We start from the raw sequence: 19,461 nt of genomic DNA, 5'->3' as shown, positions 1-19,461 counted from the left end.
ATCATCCAAGTTTGTTCCCTTTTTGAATTGCAAAAAATAGAGATCATGAATGTTTGCAGAAACTTTATCTAGTCCCTTCTGCTCCCATTGTTTTATTAGTGCTTCCTTGTTGACTGGAAAAGATGCACAATTCTTTCCTATGTAGTTCCCAACAACTACATTTTCTCATTATTTGACGTATTTTTCCTCCACTTCAATGGGAAATTTAAATTCAAAATGAGAGTTTAGAATCTCGACTTTTGTTTTAAACTCTCCCGAGTAGATTTGACCTTTGTATGCATGATCCTCTATTTTCTTTTCTGCATTCTTTTTTCAGACTTCATTTATCTGTCAGCTGGAATTGCTCCTGATAGTATAGGTCTTTGATTTTTGGGACTTCATCAACTCCCTCATTGTTTTCACAGACCAATACTATCTTTTCATATTCTTTCTTCTATAGTAAATTTTAATCATGAAGGTAATGTACATTCAGTTGGATATTTGTTTGCTGGCTTTTATCTTTATTGAGCACAATCTCTCCTTTATTTGCATGTATCAGTAACTTTGGAATTTAATTTTTAAGCCCAAAGAGATTTGCTCTTTCGTTATACCCAACCCTCCATATTTCCTCATTTCCCCCTATTTCCCTACTTCAACTTCACCAGAACTTTGAACATTAACTGGTCATTTACCTTAATTGTTTTCCTATATAGTTTCTTGTACATTTTCCTTTGCTTTCCAACTGATTTCAGATTCAGCATCCTTTGTATCTTCAAGATCAAATTCTTGAATTTCTTTTCCTTGTTGTTTTCTATCTTCCCATTATTGTAGAAGAACAGAATTATGGAGAAAATAGAGTAGATATAGAATAGAGTAATATAGAATACTTGAATACCCTATGTAGCAGATCAGAAACCGAACCGCGACCAACATTAAACAATCACAGATAAAGACTTCGCAACCCTTTTCCCGACCTTGTTAAAACCCTAACCGATGTTTCTTGATTTCCCAACTTATAACCCTAGACGATTTTTCTTGATGTGCTGAACATGCTAGACGTGCTAAAGATCATGACTCCGACCACATTTCCCGTAACCGAATACCAAATCAACCGACCAAATTTCGCGCGACTAACGTTCCGATCATGTCAAACTTTGTTGTGTCGATCGTGTCGGTTGTGCCGTTCGTGCCGATTATACCTATCGTTCCAATCACGAATTTCGCCTCTCCTTTACATGCATGCATTATTTACAAACCCTAAAGTAGCGGTATGTATTTGTTAACATTGAACATGAGTTAAGTAATATTCTTGTTTAAATATAATGAAAATTTTTAATAACTTTGGTTAAATACAATGCGGATTTTTACTAATTTTGGTGAACTTTCCTTTCCTAAAATGGAAGTTTAGGTATATTAGTATGTTATTGATGTAAAATATCTATAAATTTGGAACTTCTCCATACCATTAGCCTAAAACTCTTGTCCTTTTTGCATCTCTTCTTTTGACTTGAACTATTAAACTCAGTTATGATGCTCTCTTCTTTTTCTAAATCTATCAATTGTTCTATCTTTAAGTGCGTGATGTTCTGGTCTCATACTAATTGTAAAATTGATCGTTTATTGACATCTGTAATTATCTTAAGTAAATATAAATCTTAATTCTTTTAATGATTTTGTTGAGGCTACGTACTAGGAAATGATGATAAGTACTTCAATAAAAGTTTTCAAAATTTGAAGATATAGATCAATAAATTGAATTTCAATTATCTGTAGAAACATTTCAACTAGTAGAACCTTTGATAAAAGGAAGAGATGTTGTGTTTGAAATACTCACATATTCTTTTGAATTATATGTATTTAGAAGACTAATTTATAAAATGAGTCAGGACATGCAAGAACAAACACTTTTACTTTTTTATTAGAAACATTCATCTAATGAATTATAGATGTGAATAAAATAGTTTATAGTCTCAAGTACCATTGTACTAATCAATTAACTATGTTTATGCTCTAATAATGTAATTCTATGTTATATATTACTTATTTTTCTTTTAGTTTTACCTATCAAATGTAATTGCAGGTCATATTTTTTAGAATAAATAAGGTATTAAGAAATGTTGAGTAGCTAAATAATAAATAGGTGATATTGTTTTATCTATTTTTTTCAGTAATTCTTAATTCACTTTCTATTTTTTTAGTATGCCTATTTTGGGTGTATAGATCAAATTTTAATTAAAATAACTAGTGATGGAACATTTGGTAATATTTGGTAATGTCTAATGAGCTATTAGTTTATTTGGTGTGAAATTATAAGTTTCACACCCTAAAACCACTTTCTAACCGAGAATCTTCGGACCTGGCCGAAGCCAAGGACCGAGGATAATTGTAACCAAGACCGAAGAAATTGGAACCTAGGAAATCCGAGACTTAGGACCGAGAATTTCCATTAGGAACGAGAATTTCCATTAAGACCGAGAATTTACAATTAGGACCGAGAGTTCCGACCAAGGATCCTTTGAACATGTTCATTTAATTATTAGACTTCTTCTCATAGTTTTGTCATGCTTTACCTTTCCAGCTCATAGTATGATGTGTTTTTATGGAATCATAGTATGGTTTTCCAAAAGAATGACATGTTTTCATGAAACTTTTATGTTAAAAGTTATTGAATCATGGTGAAACTATACAGATGTATGAATTGACGGATTGTTATGTGAGGAGGCTAGCCAAGATGAGCTCTAGTAGTCCGATTCCAAAATACTGGTTGTATATTATGGGACTGACTTATAGAGATGAGCTATCAGAAGATCTACCCACTCAGATATGTGTCTAAATAGGTTGTGGACTCTAGTGATTGACTCTAAAATGTGCCCTTCCAAATATGTGCTCAAAAGATATGGATTCCTTCCCTTCAGGATCAGCTCTGAAGGGTTTAGGGTCAAATTATGTGCTCAATATGTTACTGTACCTTCACTATGATGATATACTTTTAAAAACCCACATCAATATTTTTATAATCTTTATATGCATATGTTACTCTTCGTATAGGAAGGAAAATATTTTAAAGGATTGTTTTGAAACTCTTAAAATGCTTGTTGAGTCATTAAACTCACTATGCTTGTGTGGTGTAGGTACCCAGCCTTTGTTTTATATGCTAGCTGAATATACTCTTAGAATGGAGGCAATCTGCAGGAATGAGTGTGGAAGGAGGGACCATTGAAGAACACTTTTGTATTTTGTGAAACTCATTATGTATGACTGTATTTTGTTAAAAAGACCGAGTATTTTGTATGGATCAAAACTGTTAGACAATATTTGTAGTAAAGGACCAAAATTTTTGTAGCATCTTTTGCATCAATTGCTCTATGTGTATAGTACTTGTCTTTTAATTAAAAATACACCCTTTAACTCCCTCTTATGTGACGGTTTCTGCATTTATATGTTTAAGCATGATTATGTTCCACCCATCTTTATTCTAGACTAGAATTTATTATTAGGGATGTTTTAGTTGGTATTAGAGAAATGGTCTCAATCCTTAGTATTTTCACATTCATGTGCTTACAGTTGTACCTCCAAGAGTTCTCCTTCAAAGTTTGTAAGTTGTTTAATAACTTTAAGCATGAAATTATTTCTATTATAATTACATAAGTACTGCCAATGCAGTAATGAGATAGGTGCAGCAACACAGCTTATGGATTCTTATAAAATGCTAAGATGATAATAAGATGATGTTTTATTCCTATTAGAACCATGAGAAGTGAAATCATGGAAAATGCTACTACTTCCTCCGATGAGCCAGCACGAGATGATATTTTAATAGGGTTAGTATAGGCATTGCGGGATTAGAACCGCATCCAAAGTGAACAAATGCGTGAAATGTTCTAGGCTAATCGGAACAACCACAACAACAATCACAATAATAACAACAATCAGGATGGAGGCCAACAACCGGTATACAAATAATTTATAGACTTCAAACCAACGGAATTTAAAGAAAGCACTAACCCAATGGTTGTTGAAGAATGGATTAATCCTTGGAAACTATTTTTGAATTCATGCAAATCAGCAATGGGGATAGAAGTTCGGTGTGCAAACTTCATGTTTAAACACGATGCACGCATCTGGTGGCAAAGAGAAGAGACTGCCTTAGATCTTTCTAAGGTGGCATGGGAAGAATTCAAAGATACTTGTTATGGTAAATACTTCACTCTAAACACTAGAAATAAACTAGCTCATGAATTTTTGGAGATTCGACAAGGAGAATCTAGTGTGGAAGAGTATGTGAATAAATTTGAACGGGGAATATATTTTTCTCATATGATCCTTAGGAGTGCTTCTATGGAGCTGAATCATTTCATGGAAGGACTTATTGCTACCATCCGTAGTGATGTTCGTCTTAGTGGAGCGACTACAATGCGTGAAACAATTGAGAAGGCACTTATAGTAGAAAAAGATAGTGCTAATATTATTAAGGAATCACAATTTAAGAAAAATAGTTAATCAGGAAGAGATTTCCAAGGACCAAACTCTAAAAGGCCCTTTCAGCAATCCTTTAATCAATCTGCTACACCAAATCAGTCAAGGAACACATACCCAGATCGATATTCACAGCGGCCACAATAGCAGCAACAACCCAGATCGATATTCACAGTGGCCACAATAGCAGCAACAACCAAGGAGAATACAACCTGTTAAGCCAGCATCGTTGGACAAATCTTCATATTTGTCAAACCCAACCTGTACTAGTTGTGGGAGGATCCATTAGGGGGAATGCCTGTAGGGATCAAATTTTTGTTTTATATGCAAGAAGCAGGGGCACTATCTAAGAGATTGTCCACAGAAGAACATTGTGCTAGGAAGGGTGTTTGCAATGATGCAAGAGGAAGCAGACCCGAATTCAGCCATCATTACGGGTAATCTATTAATTCTTAATATTTTAGCCAATACCTTAATAGATACTAGAGCAATACATTCTTTTGTTTCTACATATGCAAAAATCAGGTTTGAAACTTGATGAAACTAGGAATGTATATAGAATTTCTCTACCATCAGGCAATAGTTTGAATACTAATAAGTATATTAGATCTTGCAAAGCACACAAATTCAAATGTACAATATGCTAGTAAATCTTGTGGTAGTAGAAATGACTGGATTTGATTCCATTTTAGGAATGGACTAGCTATCATGTCATGAGGCGCAAATTGATTGTAATAAAAAGACAGTATCATTAACCGATCAAGATAGGAAGACCTTTCAGTTCAGAGCGACGCCTCAATTTGATCATTCACGTAAAGCTCAACACTTTCTTCAGGCAGGAGTTCTAGGGGTGTTGGCTACTTCTTATGCAATTTTAGGAGATCAATGACCAAAAGTGGAGGACATGAAATTGGTAAGAGATTATCCTAGTGTATTCCCTAAGGACATCAATGGTCTACCACTAGTAAGAGAGGTGAAGTTTGGCATCACATTGAAAGTGTGAACTCTTCCAATTTCAAAATCACCTTATCGGTTAGTACCCACGGAATTGAAGGAATTGAAATATCAAATACAAGACTATTTAAACAAAGGGTCATCCGCCCAAGTGTGTCCCCATGGGGAGAACCAGTGCTTCTTGTGAAGAAGAAAGATGGATCACAATGTTTATGTATAGACTATCGAGAGATGAACAAGGTTACTATCAAAAATAAATATTATTTTCTAAGAATTGATGACATGTTCGACCAACTAAAAGGGGTTTCGGTCTTCTCTAAGATAGATCTAATGTCAGGTTATCATCAAATATGAGTTAAGGATGAAGATGTGAAGAAAACATCATTCAGAACTCGCTATGGGCACTACGAGATTTTGGTGATGCCTTTTGGGTTAACCAATGCACCAGCTGTATTTATGGAGCTGATGAATATGGTCTTTCACCCTTACTTAGATCAGTTTGTAGTGGTCTTCATAGACAACATACTAATCTACTCTCTAACAGAGAAGGAACATCAACAACACTTAGCATTATTTTTTCAAGCATTAAAAAAGAATCATGTTTTTTCAAAATTAAGCAAGTGTGATTTCTGGCTGAGTCTTTCTTAGACCATATTATTTCAGCCAAGGGTATTGAAGTTGATCCTTCTAAAGTGGAAGCAGTGAAGAACTGGGCAGCACCAACTAACTGATGTAAGGAGCTTTCTAGGACTGGTAGGCTATTACAGAAGGTTCATCAAGGGATTCTCCAAGATTACATTGCCTCTTACCACCTTAACCTAAAAAGATGTGAAATTCGTGTGGTCTAAATAATGTGAAGACAGCTTTGAAGAGTTAAAAAATAGTTTGGTAACTTCTCTTGTGCTTATAATTCCAACTGAGATAGAAAATTTTATAGTGTTCACAGATGCTTCAAAGAATAGCTTGGGTGCTAGACTCATGCAGAACGAAAAGTTATAGCTTATGCTTCAAGGCAGCTGAAGATCCACGAGAAAAATTACCCCACACATGACTTGGAATTAGCAGTAGTTGTGTTTGCCTTGAAGATTTGGAGGCATTATCTCTATGGAGAAAAATGTCAAATCTTCACAGATCATCAAAGTTTGAAGTACTTGTTCAATCAGAATGAACTTAACATGAGACAGAGGCACTAACTAGAGTTGGTTAAATACTATGATTGCAAAATTGTTTATCAACCAGGGAAAGCCAATGTGGTAGCAGATGCTTTGAATCGTAAAATAAGCACGCAAAACCAGATCACTGCATAGTCAAGCTTAGTTCTGGAATTTGAAAGGCTTAACCTAGTAGTGTTAGAACCAAAGCATGAGTGTATTCTTGTAACCTTGGCAATAGTTCCAGATTTGATTGATAGAATCTAGTTGGGTCAAGCTCAAGATATCAAACTATCTCTTTGGAGGAAAATGGATGAGAATAAAGGCACCTCATTGTATACAATTAAGAACAACATGGTGTATCACAAGGACAGACTATGGGTACCTTATGTGGATTCATTGAGACATGAATTAATGGTTGAGGCACATACAATACCCCACTCTGTTCATCTAGGAAGTACCAAGATGTTTAAGGACCTCCAATGTTATACTGATGGCCATGAATGAATGACATCATGAGGTATGTTAGTGAATGATTAACTTGCCAGCAGGTAAAAACTGAGCATCAAAGGCCCTCTAGTGTGTTATGCCCACTACCCATATCTATTTGGAAATGGGAGGATATCTCAATGGATTTTGTAGTTGGGTTACCCCTGACCCTTTGAAAGATGAATGTTATATGGGTTATAGTGGATCGCCTCACAAAATCGACTCACTTTCTACCAGTTCGAACAACTTTCTCAATGACACAATATGCAGAGTTGTACCTACAAGAACTTGTTCGATTGAATGACATCCCAACAAGAATAGTATTAGATAGAGATCCCTGTTTCACCTCACATTTCTAGGAAAGTTTACACAAGGGTCTATGGTCAATATAAACGTGTGATCCAGATTCTAAAAGATTTGTTGCAGGCTTGTTTAATCGATTATGGAGGCAATTGGGAACCATGATTACCGTTGATCAATTTTGTTTACAATAATATCTTCCAATTTTCAATTGGAATGCCACCCTTTGAGGCTTTGTATGGGAAGAAATGTAGGAATCCACTGCATTGGGATGAAGTGTGAGAGAGTGTTGTCATTGGGCCAGAAATGGTGACTAATATAGTGGCTCTTGTAAGCAAGATCAGGGAAATGTTATTAACAGCCCAAAGTAGACAGAAAAGTTGTGTAGACAAGAAGCATCGTGATCTGAAGTTTGATAGAGGTGACCACGTTTTCTTCAAGTTATCTCCCTGTAAAGGAATCGTTAGGTTTGGGAAGAACGACAAGTTGAATCCCATATATATTGGTCCCTTTGAAATCCTTGAAGAAATTGGATATGTGGCTTATAGACTAGCTTTTCCTACAAATCTGGATAAAGTTCACAATGTCTTTCATGTGTCCAACTTGAAGAAATATATTCCCAATCCAACCCATGTCATTCAACGTAAAGAAGTGCAGTAAACACATGATTTGGCCTATAAAGAATTCCTAACACAAATCATTGACACATAACTTAGGAAGCTGAGAAACAAAGAGATAAAAATGATTAAGGTTCTTTGGAGTAACCATTCAAGTGATGAGGCAACTTGGAAAGTGAAGCAGGACATGCAAAGAGACTATCCAAAACTATTCAGTAAGTCTAATTTCGAGGTTGAAATTTTTATTAGTATGGTAGAATTGTCGCACCTTAAAATCACTTTCTGACCGAGAATCTTCGGTCTTGGCCGAAGCCAAGGACCGAGGATAATTGTACCCAAGACCGAAGAAATTGGAACCCATGAAATCCGAGACCCAGGACCGAGAATTTCCATTAGGACCAATAATTTTTATTAGGACCGAGAATTTCCATTAGGACCGAGAGATCGGACCGAGAGTTCCGACCAAGGATCCTTTGAACATGTTCCTTTAATTATTAGACTTCTGCCCATAGTTTTGCCATGCTTTAGTATTACTTGACAGTTCATGTATGTGCCCATGCCTTAGTCATGTGTCAAAATTAGTAAAGACAAATGTCTTTTAGTTGTTAAATTAGTAAGTCTTAAGGACACATGTCTTCCAACTGTCAATAATTAGTAAGTTCTAATAACACATGTCCTTCAGCTGTCAATAATTAGTAAATTATAATGACACATGTTCTTTCCACTTACCATGACTTATACAATAATACTCACTATTGATTCATTCCATTAGTAATTCTACTTTCTCTCTACTAAGAAACAGAACTAGAATCCTTAGAAGCCCTTTAAGTACAACCAACCTTTGAAGCCATTGGAGATCATCCATCCTTAGCAACTTAGGAATATAAGGCAAGCAAACCCTTTCTTAAACCATCTTTAGAAACCCACATATGCAATATATAATTCATGTATTTTTATAAATTATGCAAGTTGTTTTTAAAGCATGATTTTATTGCATGTACATGATTTTAATAATAAACATGATTGATTAAAATGTTTCCAAAGTATGAGGTGTTTTTATGGAATCATAGTATGGTTTTCTAAAAGAATTATATGTTTTCATGAAACTTTTATGTAAAAAGTTATATAATCATGGTGAAACTATACAGATGTATGAATTGATAGATTGTTATGTGATGAGGCTAGTCAAGATGAGCTATGGTAGTCCGGTTTCAAAATACTAGTTTTATATTATGGGACTGAATTCTAGAGATGAGCTCTCAGAAGATCTACCCACTCAGATATGTGTCTAAACAGGTTGTGGACTCTAGAGATTGACTTCGAAAAGTTCCCTTCCAAATATGTGCTCAAAATATATAGATTCCTCCCCTTCAGGATCATCTCTGAAGAGTTTATGGTCAAATTATGTGCGCAAGATGTTACTGTACCTTTATTATGATTATATACTTTTAAAAACCCACATGAATATTTCTATAATCTTTTTATGCATATGTTACTCTTTGTATAGGAATGAAATTATTTTAAAGCATTGTTTTGAAAATCTTAAAATATTTATTGAGTCATTAGACTCACTATGCTTGTGTGGTGTAGGTACCTAGCCTTAGTTTTATATGCTAGCTGAAGAGATTCTTGGAATGGAGGCAATCTGCAGGAATGAGTGTGGAAGGAGGGGACCATTGATGAACACTTTTATATTATGTGAAACTCATTATGTATGACTATATTTTGTTAAAAAGACCGAGTATTTTGTATGGATCAAAACTGTTGGACAATATTTATAGTAAAGGACCAAATTTTTTGTAGCATCTCTTGCATCAATTGCCCTATGTGTATAGTACTTGTCTTTTAATGAAAAATATACCCTTTAGCTTCCGCTATGTGACGGTTTTTTGTATTTATATGTTTAAGCATGATTAGATTTCACCCATCTCTATTCTAGATTAGAATTAAGTGTTGAAACATAAATATCTTTAAACACGACAAATTATTTTTATTATTAGTATTATGGTGTATGTTTATGCATATTACTATCAAGAAATGAAGAGAAAATATTACTCTTAGGAAGAATGTCTTAATTTGAGGGAAGTTAAGGTATGTAATTCACCGATTTGTTCTTACTTCTGATTTATATTAATGTTTGAATCTAATGTTCTCTTAATATTTTTATTCACTAAGAAGTCATTATAGAGAATGACGTATTGGTAAGATTCTTGAAATAAACATTGGTCTCTTAAATAAAAGAAAAAAAATGACTGATAAGTGTTTTTGAATAATTATTGTGTTGACTTATTGTTATTTACTTTTTCTTAGTGTCACACCTAACAAATATTTTTTGTTGACAATATAGTATTTGTAGAAATGTCTACAACTCACTAGTGTAAATAAATATCAATAAGTGGTGGTTACAGTTATGCTTATTTTGTATTTTACAACTTTTTATACCTACATTGTTAATTTTTTTTGGGGGGGGGGAAACGACTTAGCGTCATTTCATTAAAAATTCCCAAAAACGGGAAAAAAAACCACGAGTTTAAGAGATCATTCCAGACAGGCCTAAAATGATTTTGAAGTCGTAACATTCTGAATAAAAGCTAAAAACGTAAATGAATTATCTATTTACAATGCTTTCAATTCTAGTGAGTTTAAAAAACGGTAAATTCCAGTTCCTACAGATATTCCAGTTCTGCTCCGTGCTTGGAATTCCTCTCCACGTTCCCGCGAGGGCGCTGCAATCCGATACAATATCTTTCCATAACTCGTCAATGCTCCTGCGGATTCTGTCATATACCATTGCATTCCGTTCTTGCCAAATGTTATACACCACTGTTCCAAAGCCGCACTTGAACACGCTTGTTGCAAATCTATTTCCCTTGGCTTTGAGTAGTGCCGCTTCTTTGATTTCATTCCATTCGCTCGGGAAACTGATCAGCTCCAGGCTTTTATAGAATCTGTCCCAAAGCTCCGAAGCAATACAACAGCTCCCGAATAGGTGATCTATGGTTTCTTCATTTCCTATGCATAGAAGACAGCTCGCGTCCGGGATGCTCATATACTTACTGATACGATCACGTGTGCTGAGTCTTTCCCAGAAGGCGAGCCATAGGATGAACTGGTGTCGAGGGATAATCTTCGTTGACCATACAAGAGGAGCCCATTCTACTTTCTGCGCTTTTTCCCGGATTACCTCCCATATTTTCTTCAATACCAGCTTCCCATTGTCCTCAGCTTTCCATTCATGAATACCCGGTCTGTCGTGTAGTTGTATGTTACTTATATGATCAAGTATCCTCTTTCCTTCTGGAATTCTTCTCAAGAGCAAGTTTCAATTCCCGTATTTGATGTCTCTGATTTTCGCTTTTGCGCAGTCCCTTCTGATACGAGTATTTTGAAACTGCTCATTGTCGATGATAGGCTGCTTTTCAAACCAAGGGTCGTGCCAGAATAGAGTGCCTTTCCCGTCCCCTAGTCGGATGTCATAAAGATCTGCAATATCGCTTCTTAGTTTAAGAATCTTTTTTAGAGACCAGCTCATACCTTCATGATTTTTGCGCCTACATTGTTAATTAATGACTATGAATTTGTCATCTCACTATACATTTTACAGAATTCAACAATTGAGAAAAAACTAAATAATAAAAAAAAAGTGAAAAGCTTAGTGAAATATGATTTTGTCATACAATATTTTTCATAGAAAATTTTCAGTAGAATCCATATGACAAGGAATATCTTATATGTTTATTGATTTCAATCATATCTATAATAATATCTTATATGTTTATTATTTTATTTGTTTTTTATACTAAGATCAAGGTATGATATTTTTATACTTTTTTGTTTGAACTATAATACTCTAAAAAGAAAAGTAATCATTTGTATTTGGTAAGTAATCCTTTATATTTAGTTTTTTTTTCTTTTATCAGTATTGATGACTAGTTGTAGTATTGTTGTTGGAATTCTAAAGTTCTATTTTTGGATTTAATCATTCCAGATTTGTCTTATCTATTTTTGTTTAATTGTTGTTTCTATATAACATATATGATATTTGCCGGAGATAATTATTTATAGAAATATTTTTTATTGATAGATATTTGTACCACAAATCCTTATTAATCATGATTACCAAATAAATTCGACAATAGTTATTATTGTCCATCTTTATATAATTAATACCATTATATATTAGTGACTAAGTAGATTCACTAAGGTATTCTACTTTAGATAATGTATAGCCTTAGTTATTCCAAGTCTTTATTTTACATATGAATGATTTCATAGAATTTAAAAATATCCTTAAACTATTATTTGTATTTCCAAGGCTATTATTTTGTCAATTCTACATTGGAAACACTCTTTTTTGGGTGAACATACTAACATTTATTAGTATTTTGGTTGATAAATTGATTGATGAGAGAATGTGTAAAGAAAATAGATTATTTGAAGATTATTCAAATAACCCAAATCGATTAGTCATTGTTAATCTGAAAAACTTATTTATGTTTCTATCTTAATCAAGATGCAAAATTTAAAATGTATTTTCAAATTGGGTTATATAGAATTATAGGTCATGCATATCACTCATTTAGGGCAGGTGAAACATAATTCAATGTAGATTCACATTTTGTTAAAAATTTTGAATGAAATGGTGTTTCTAAATCGGTATATTGATCTTCAAGAATTTTCAAAGTTTATTCTTGATATTTTACAATGAACAATTTTAATATCTAGATTCCAATATTTGAAGATCAAATTATTTTCTTTTTAGCGGTTTAATTGTGAAAAGTGAATGATTCAGGTGTTATATGCTCGTCTTCATCCTTGAGTTGCCAATTGTCCGAAAAAAACTAGGGATTTCTTTTTCAAATTTTATATATATTTAATTTACATCAAAATACCCTTTTTCTTTCTTATCTTAAAAAATAATCTTCTTTCACATAATTGCAATCTTCTTTCACATAATTGCAGCCGAGGCCGAAGAAGAATATTAAGTACATAAAAACCATCCATTTCCAATTTTCATTGTTCAAAATTATTTTTTTGTTTTGAGACTTTTGATGTTGATAGAATTTATGTTAATTTTCTTATTAAAAAAAACCTCAGTACTAATAAGTATGAAATGATTTTTAAATGTCTTTTTCAATATATATTTTTAATTTTAATAAAAATTCAGATAAATTGTTAAATACAATAATAAATATAAATTGTTTTTAAAAATTAAATAGATTTTCGGCCGACGCTTAAAATTGATGTTATCGATGCTTAAGTAAGCGTGATTATAACTTGTGCCCACCGCGCTCTTGGCAACGCAAAAATAAGTATCGGTGATATTTTTGACGACGCTTTTAAGGGTTGTCATATGTCTTTTTAAATGTTGTCGGAGATATATTTTATTATAGTGGATCACTTTAGGTTGTCTAAGCGCGTGTGAGAGCTGAAACTGAAGATGAAGGAAGGAATAGAAGATGTAATTTAATTACTTTTTAATATACTCATAGCGCCGGGGTGTTCACCATTTAAGTTTTGGGTATAATTTAAACCCATGTTAGTTTATATTTTATAATTTCTAAATTTTATATAATATAAATTTAATTAATACATATAAAATCTTTTAATATTTTTGTAAAAACTTAAACCATATTAATACAAAATTAAATATATATCAAATTTATATATATAATTAATAAATAAACTAATTTAATTATAATTTCAAAATAAATTGTTTTTTTTAAATGACTTTTCAATCTTAGAATAAAAAATTTTGAAAAGATATTTTTGTTCAGCAAAACAACTTATATGGGGTAAAAATTGTTATTGGTAATGAGTAATAATAATATAAATAATTTATTGTAATTGTTAAAAAAGTTTTATAATATAAATTCAATTAATTAATTTAAAATTATAAAAAAAATAATTGTTTGAATTAAATAACATTTTAAAATAAGTATTAATAATATAAATAAGTTATATATAACTATGATTATAAAATGAGAACTATGCTAAAAATGATGTATTAAAAATATCACAATTCACAAACCCTTTCAAATATTAGAATAATTAAACAAATTAATATGAAGTATTTTAATTTTACAAATCTTATGTATAAGAGCACGAAAATATTGATATAGACTTACCAATACTGACACTCTCTTTTTGTGGTAGGTAGTATTGATCATATACAGTTGATTTTTGATTGGTCAACATTGATAGACTAAATAACGAACAAATTTTGTTAATGTCGTAGGTATTGAATACTTTTATTGGTCCTTTGTACTATGGAAAGAAGTCCACGAAAAATACTCCAATACAAATGCTGGAGATGATATGATGGTTGTAAGAGAATTATGAACATCATATATACCTTAGAGCAATAAAAATGATTTTTTTTCACTTTATTTTTATTTAATATTTTTAGTGTATTTTTTTAAATACCCTAGTTGTTTTATAATGGACTTCCGACTATTGCACCTAGAACAATCAGATATATTTTAGGTCTTGTTGGTTGAAATTTTGTTCGATATGTAACAATAAATTATAAATAGTAATTTGAAATAAAAAATATTTTATATAATGAATAAGATAAGAGATAAATTGAGATAATGTTCAATTAATTTAAATTATTTAAATAATTAAAACTGAATATGGTCATTAGGGATGACAATGGGGCAGTTCGGGCGGGAAATACATTTACCATCTCTATCCCGTTTTTATTTCGGAAATTTTTTTAATATCATTCTCGCCCCATTCGGTTTCGGGGAATCCCCGCAGGGTACCGTTAATAAAATATTTTTTAAAAAAATAAAAAAAAAATGATAAAATAATATTATATAAACAGATTTTTTAATATAATATATATTGTAATATATTGAAATTTTATATTATTATAAAGAAATAAACGTACAATTCTTATAAAAGTAGAGTGAATAAACAAATATATTAGTGATTTAATATATTTAATTGTGTTTTATAGTGTTTGGGGTATAATCGGGGTGAGATCGAGACGGGTCGGAGAACACAAATATCATCCCCATTCCATTCTCGTTCGGTTTTGGGAAAAATCGTCCCAAACGAGACAATTCAGTTCTGCATGAAGATTTCTAATTGTCATCCTTAATGGTCATAGTCTAATTTAATTTATTTAAATAACTCAACCAAACTCAGTCTAAAATATATAACACCAAATCTTCAAGAGTCCAAATCTCCATTCCATTTTCATTTGGGTGGGATGTCAAAAGCTCTATTAAATAAATCATGTTTTCATAATAATCAAAATTTTATATCTTGGTCAACTTTAGTTGCCTATCAAAATGCTTCAACTAGATAGTACTATAATGACCGGTGAAAGACCTTAACTATGAGTTTATGTCATATCCTACTCCAGATATAAGTCAAGTTATTAGAAAAGCTAATCCAAACAATTTGCTTAAAGAGAAAATCAATTATCAATTTCCATATAGATAAGAGAACATGCATTGCCATATACTAAAACTATTTATTTACTAATATAATTATTTATTTTAAGAAAGATCCATGTAACACTAATGACACCACACAGTATGACAAAAAATAAAATGAAAGACCTGTACAAAATAAGAATGAGTAATAAACTACTCACCCTTAGATCCTCCAACATGGCCATATGGTTGGGGAGCCGAATCACTTGATCTAACCTCAAACCTCGGATAGACTCAAGAATTTAGCGTTATGAAGGAGCCTAATTTTGAGATAAACTTAAAAGTTCTTTTATGTAAACCTGTACTATTTGATTTTGCAGACAATCAATCCATTAACTAGCATAACAATATTTGGATGAAAATAAAGATCAAATGTCGGGAGTCATCCTGGCCACACTATACATATGAAAGAGCAAAAAGGAGACCAGTAAAAAACTGAGCATAAATCCCATAGTTCAAGGGATGTAGCAATCAATACAAACAAATAGTCAAAAGGTAAACAAAATCCACCAAACCCAAAATCTAAATGTTTGGTGAATTCTACATAACAATCTAATTAAGCAGGTTTCCAACAAGAAAGTGCAAAAAGCACTCGTCCTTTCCAACCCTGTAAAACCCATTGATTAGAAACTTCAATCATAAAATCTTTATGGTAATTCGAAATCACCATAGATTTCAATTTCTTAACAGTCCCTTTCCCAACAGGAACCTGTTTGAAACCAGCCCTCAAAGTCCTCGATTGCCACTGCTTAACAGTCTCCGGCCTCACAATCCTCTCCAATCCTTCGCAAGCCACAACATTCAGTATTTCTTTCCCCAAAAGCTCCCTCTCCAAAATCAACCTCTCCTGGTTATCCCTTTCTACAATAGCATCATACATATCAAAAAACGCAGAAAAATGGAAAAGCGCATCACGAAAGCGCGACACAAAGAATGGGGAGCTGAATGCTCCGTTTAATACTCCATGGATGAAAAGATCAGGATTGATTGTTCTAATCAACTTGAGAACCGCATCCCTTGGACTGTCTTTAGAAACTGTGTCGTCTTGTAAGTACATAAACTGGTACAAACAATTGACAACAACTGTTTCATCTTCCTTAATTTTGAAATCAGAAACGCTTAATGTTTCCCATTTCGCTGCGATAGCATTGTACTCAAATGGAACACCGAATCTTTCGCAATAGCTAGCCAGACGTCGTCCTGTCTCTTCTACCCTTGCAGCTGGTCGAAAACCGGATTGAGGAATGTCTATTCCAGTTATTCGAAGCTTTGGAGGTCCGCCAACTCTTCCTGAGAGTGTTTGAATAAAGGGAAGCCATTGAAGGCCGTGGACAATCCCAAAATGAAGAATGTGAATGCTAGTTGATTTATTATCGTTTAAGCTGATAATCATATCGCTTGCAAAAAGATAAGATGTTACCACAGTAGGGAATTTCGATAGAAACAGTTCAAGAGCTTTTATTACTGCTGTATCAGAAAATGTCTTATCTTTCTCAACTACATTCTTGTATCCTGGGAAACCCGAATTGGCCAAACGGGCTTCCAGGGCGTTTGCAAAATAATGAGCCAGCCGCTGGGTTCCATCACCTACTAAAGAACACCGATGTCTTATCTGCTTAAGAAGTTTAATCGCACAATTTTGATCATTGCATCCAATAGCCTGAACACATTGAATTAAGAGACTTCTTGTATCAACAGCTTCCCTTTTGCTTGATCCTTTTCTACTATAGATTGACTTTAAAGTTTCATTCACAGGTGAACAATCATTTTCCCCACCCCATAGGACTAGCATCTTGTCAAACATATCATGCAATATTAACTCTTCCTGAGTAGCAGAGCTTGAAGCCAACATCTTATTACACCTCATTTCTTCCATTTCATCTTCCTCTTCTCGGTCGAGTGTTTTTCTAACCCTAATCAAGTTTTCTGGCAATAATACTCGCTTCCCTCTATAAGAGTTGATTTCTACATCTACAGATTCACCATGAGTAACCAATCTATCTTTATTGCAAGAAACCCTAAAATCTCCTTCCATTAAATTAAACGACGATTCACTATTGGAAATCATTCCATATTGAAATTCAGGCAGTTTATCATCGACCAGAGGAAGCCATACATGATTGGATTGACATGAATTGAGATCACTAACCATACTGGGTTCAAAAAGGTTGCTACTGTTTTGAGAGTTAAAACTACTATGGTGCAAGAGAGGTTGCCTGTCATAAAGTACATCGCACAAGGATTGCTCTGCTGCAGTTAGTGTGGAATCATGGATCGGCGGGCAAGCTTTATCCTCTAAATCGTCCTCCTCCATTAGTACGTTGTTTATGTATTTGAGCATGTCAGAGGAGAAATTTCCTCTGGGGGATAAACTGCAATAATTTGAACTGAACATACCCTGAATTGCGGGATTAACATCAAAGTATAATGATTCGTATCTATTCATCCAGCAAGAGAAGAATCGGAATCGAAATCGAAATCAACTTAGAAGCGTGGAATCAAAATCAATCTTATGCCATTTAACCACAAAGAGAGATTGAACAAGGAAGAATCACACCTTAGAAACGCGAGAATTCGACTTCAGCTCTCTTTAAGGAAGATGATCGGAACGGTCAACGAGGCAAAAGAGAATTCAACTTTAGCTCTCTGTCAAATCTATCTACCACAACCGACTAGATTAATTTATTTGATACTATAAATAATAATTGAATTGAATTGAATTCTAGATAACATTGTTTTTTAAGGGTTCTAGAATCTAGATGATAACATTTATTTCACATTTATTTCTTTTATATTATAAAATGTTATCATCATATTTATTTCCAAGCTTTTGAAAATCGTTCCGGTTTATGTTTCGGATTCTTAAACGAATGCCGGTTTGAGCGGTTCTACCGGTCCGACCGGTGGTCGAAACGTTTTCTATTTTTTATTATATTAAGACATTAATAGTCTAATTATGTGAATAAAGAAATATGATAGGGATGAAAAAGGAAAAAAAAATGTTATGCATTAATTATAGATTGATAACCAGAGAAATGACAACTGACAACATAATTTAATATATTTTATTTTAAATTTATTTATTATTAATATTTATAATTTTGTATGTTTTTATACATCTTTCATTTTTCTCTCTCACTAGTTATCTTTGCTTGGAACTGTCACAGACCGCCGGCCGAATCCATTTTTAATATTTGATCGGAGTTCTCACTTGCCTCCAGGTTTGGAATCAATCAGACTAGAACTGGTACGATCGTAGTCTTGGGGAGGATGGTGCCCTGTTTGTTTGGAACGGACTGGAGCACCCACAATCATAGAGTGAAGAAAGAGAACCGCATCACAGGTAGAAGATAACCTTTCGAACCGGAAAATTCCGGTTTGGATTTTCAGTCGAACCGTCCGGTCTGACCGGATTTTGACCGGTTCGTAAGGTAACGGTATTGTAATTAAAAACCGGATCGTTCATCTAACCAGTTAGCGGTCGGACCGGTTGAACCGCCGGTTTGACCGCGTATTTTAAAACTATATTTATTTCTTTTATATTATAAAATGTTATCATCATATTTATTTATTTATTTAATTTTTTTTCTTATAAAAATAATTAATTCTACTTTAAAAAACATCATTATTTTATTAAAATAATTAAAATAAAATAAATTGATTGTTTTAGAAATGATCAAATTTTTACCCACATTCAATATTTTTCCACTTTTATCTTAATCTAGAATAAAAATTAATTAAAAAAAAAATATTTTATGTATTTCTTTTATCACTAAAATTTGAGTTAGTGTAACGTTTTATTCAATTTTTTATCACTAACGTTTTATAATATTTGGTAGGGATTCTTTCGATACTCTATTATTCGTTCGTTCAACTTGTTCTATTTCTACCTTCATCGTTGGTTCGAGTGACCCCTCAATAAATTGCATAATTCTTTCATCTTTTCTATTAAGATTTTATGAATGGAGGCACGAGATCGACGCCAAACAAAAAATGGTTGAGCCAAATAAAATATATGAATTTTCAAAGTCACCTCATTCTTCAGTT

The 19,461-nt window shown here is 32.9% G+C and overlaps 1 protein-coding gene across 1 annotated transcript; it reads right to left on the bottom strand.

Moving 5' to 3' along the window:
* Positions 1-15,746: 15,746 nt before the first annotated feature.
* LOC124941798 (scarecrow-like protein 11) lies at positions 15,747-18,092 on the bottom strand. The gene has a single exon (XM_047482150.1). It carries the CDS (start codon positions 17,858-17,860, stop codon positions 15,971-15,973), a length of 1,890 nt encoding a protein of 629 aa, XP_047338106.1. The 5' UTR covers positions 17,861-18,092; the 3' UTR covers positions 15,747-15,970.
* Positions 18,093-19,461: the final 1,369 nt, after the last annotated feature.

This window comes from Impatiens glandulifera, chromosome 6 (genome assembly GCF_907164915.1).
Source record: "Impatiens glandulifera chromosome 6, dImpGla2.1, whole genome shotgun sequence".
NCBI lineage: Eukaryota > Viridiplantae > Streptophyta > Magnoliopsida > Ericales > Balsaminaceae > Impatiens > Impatiens glandulifera.
The sequence above is the reverse complement of the archived record's forward strand: the minus strand, read 5'-3'. Positions and strand labels throughout refer to the sequence as shown.

Excerpts from the sequence above, each read along its gene's own strand:
- LOC124941798 (XM_047482150.1), bottom strand. The coding sequence starts at position 17,860 with ATGAATAGATACGAATCATTATACTTTGATGTTAATCCCGCAATTCAG.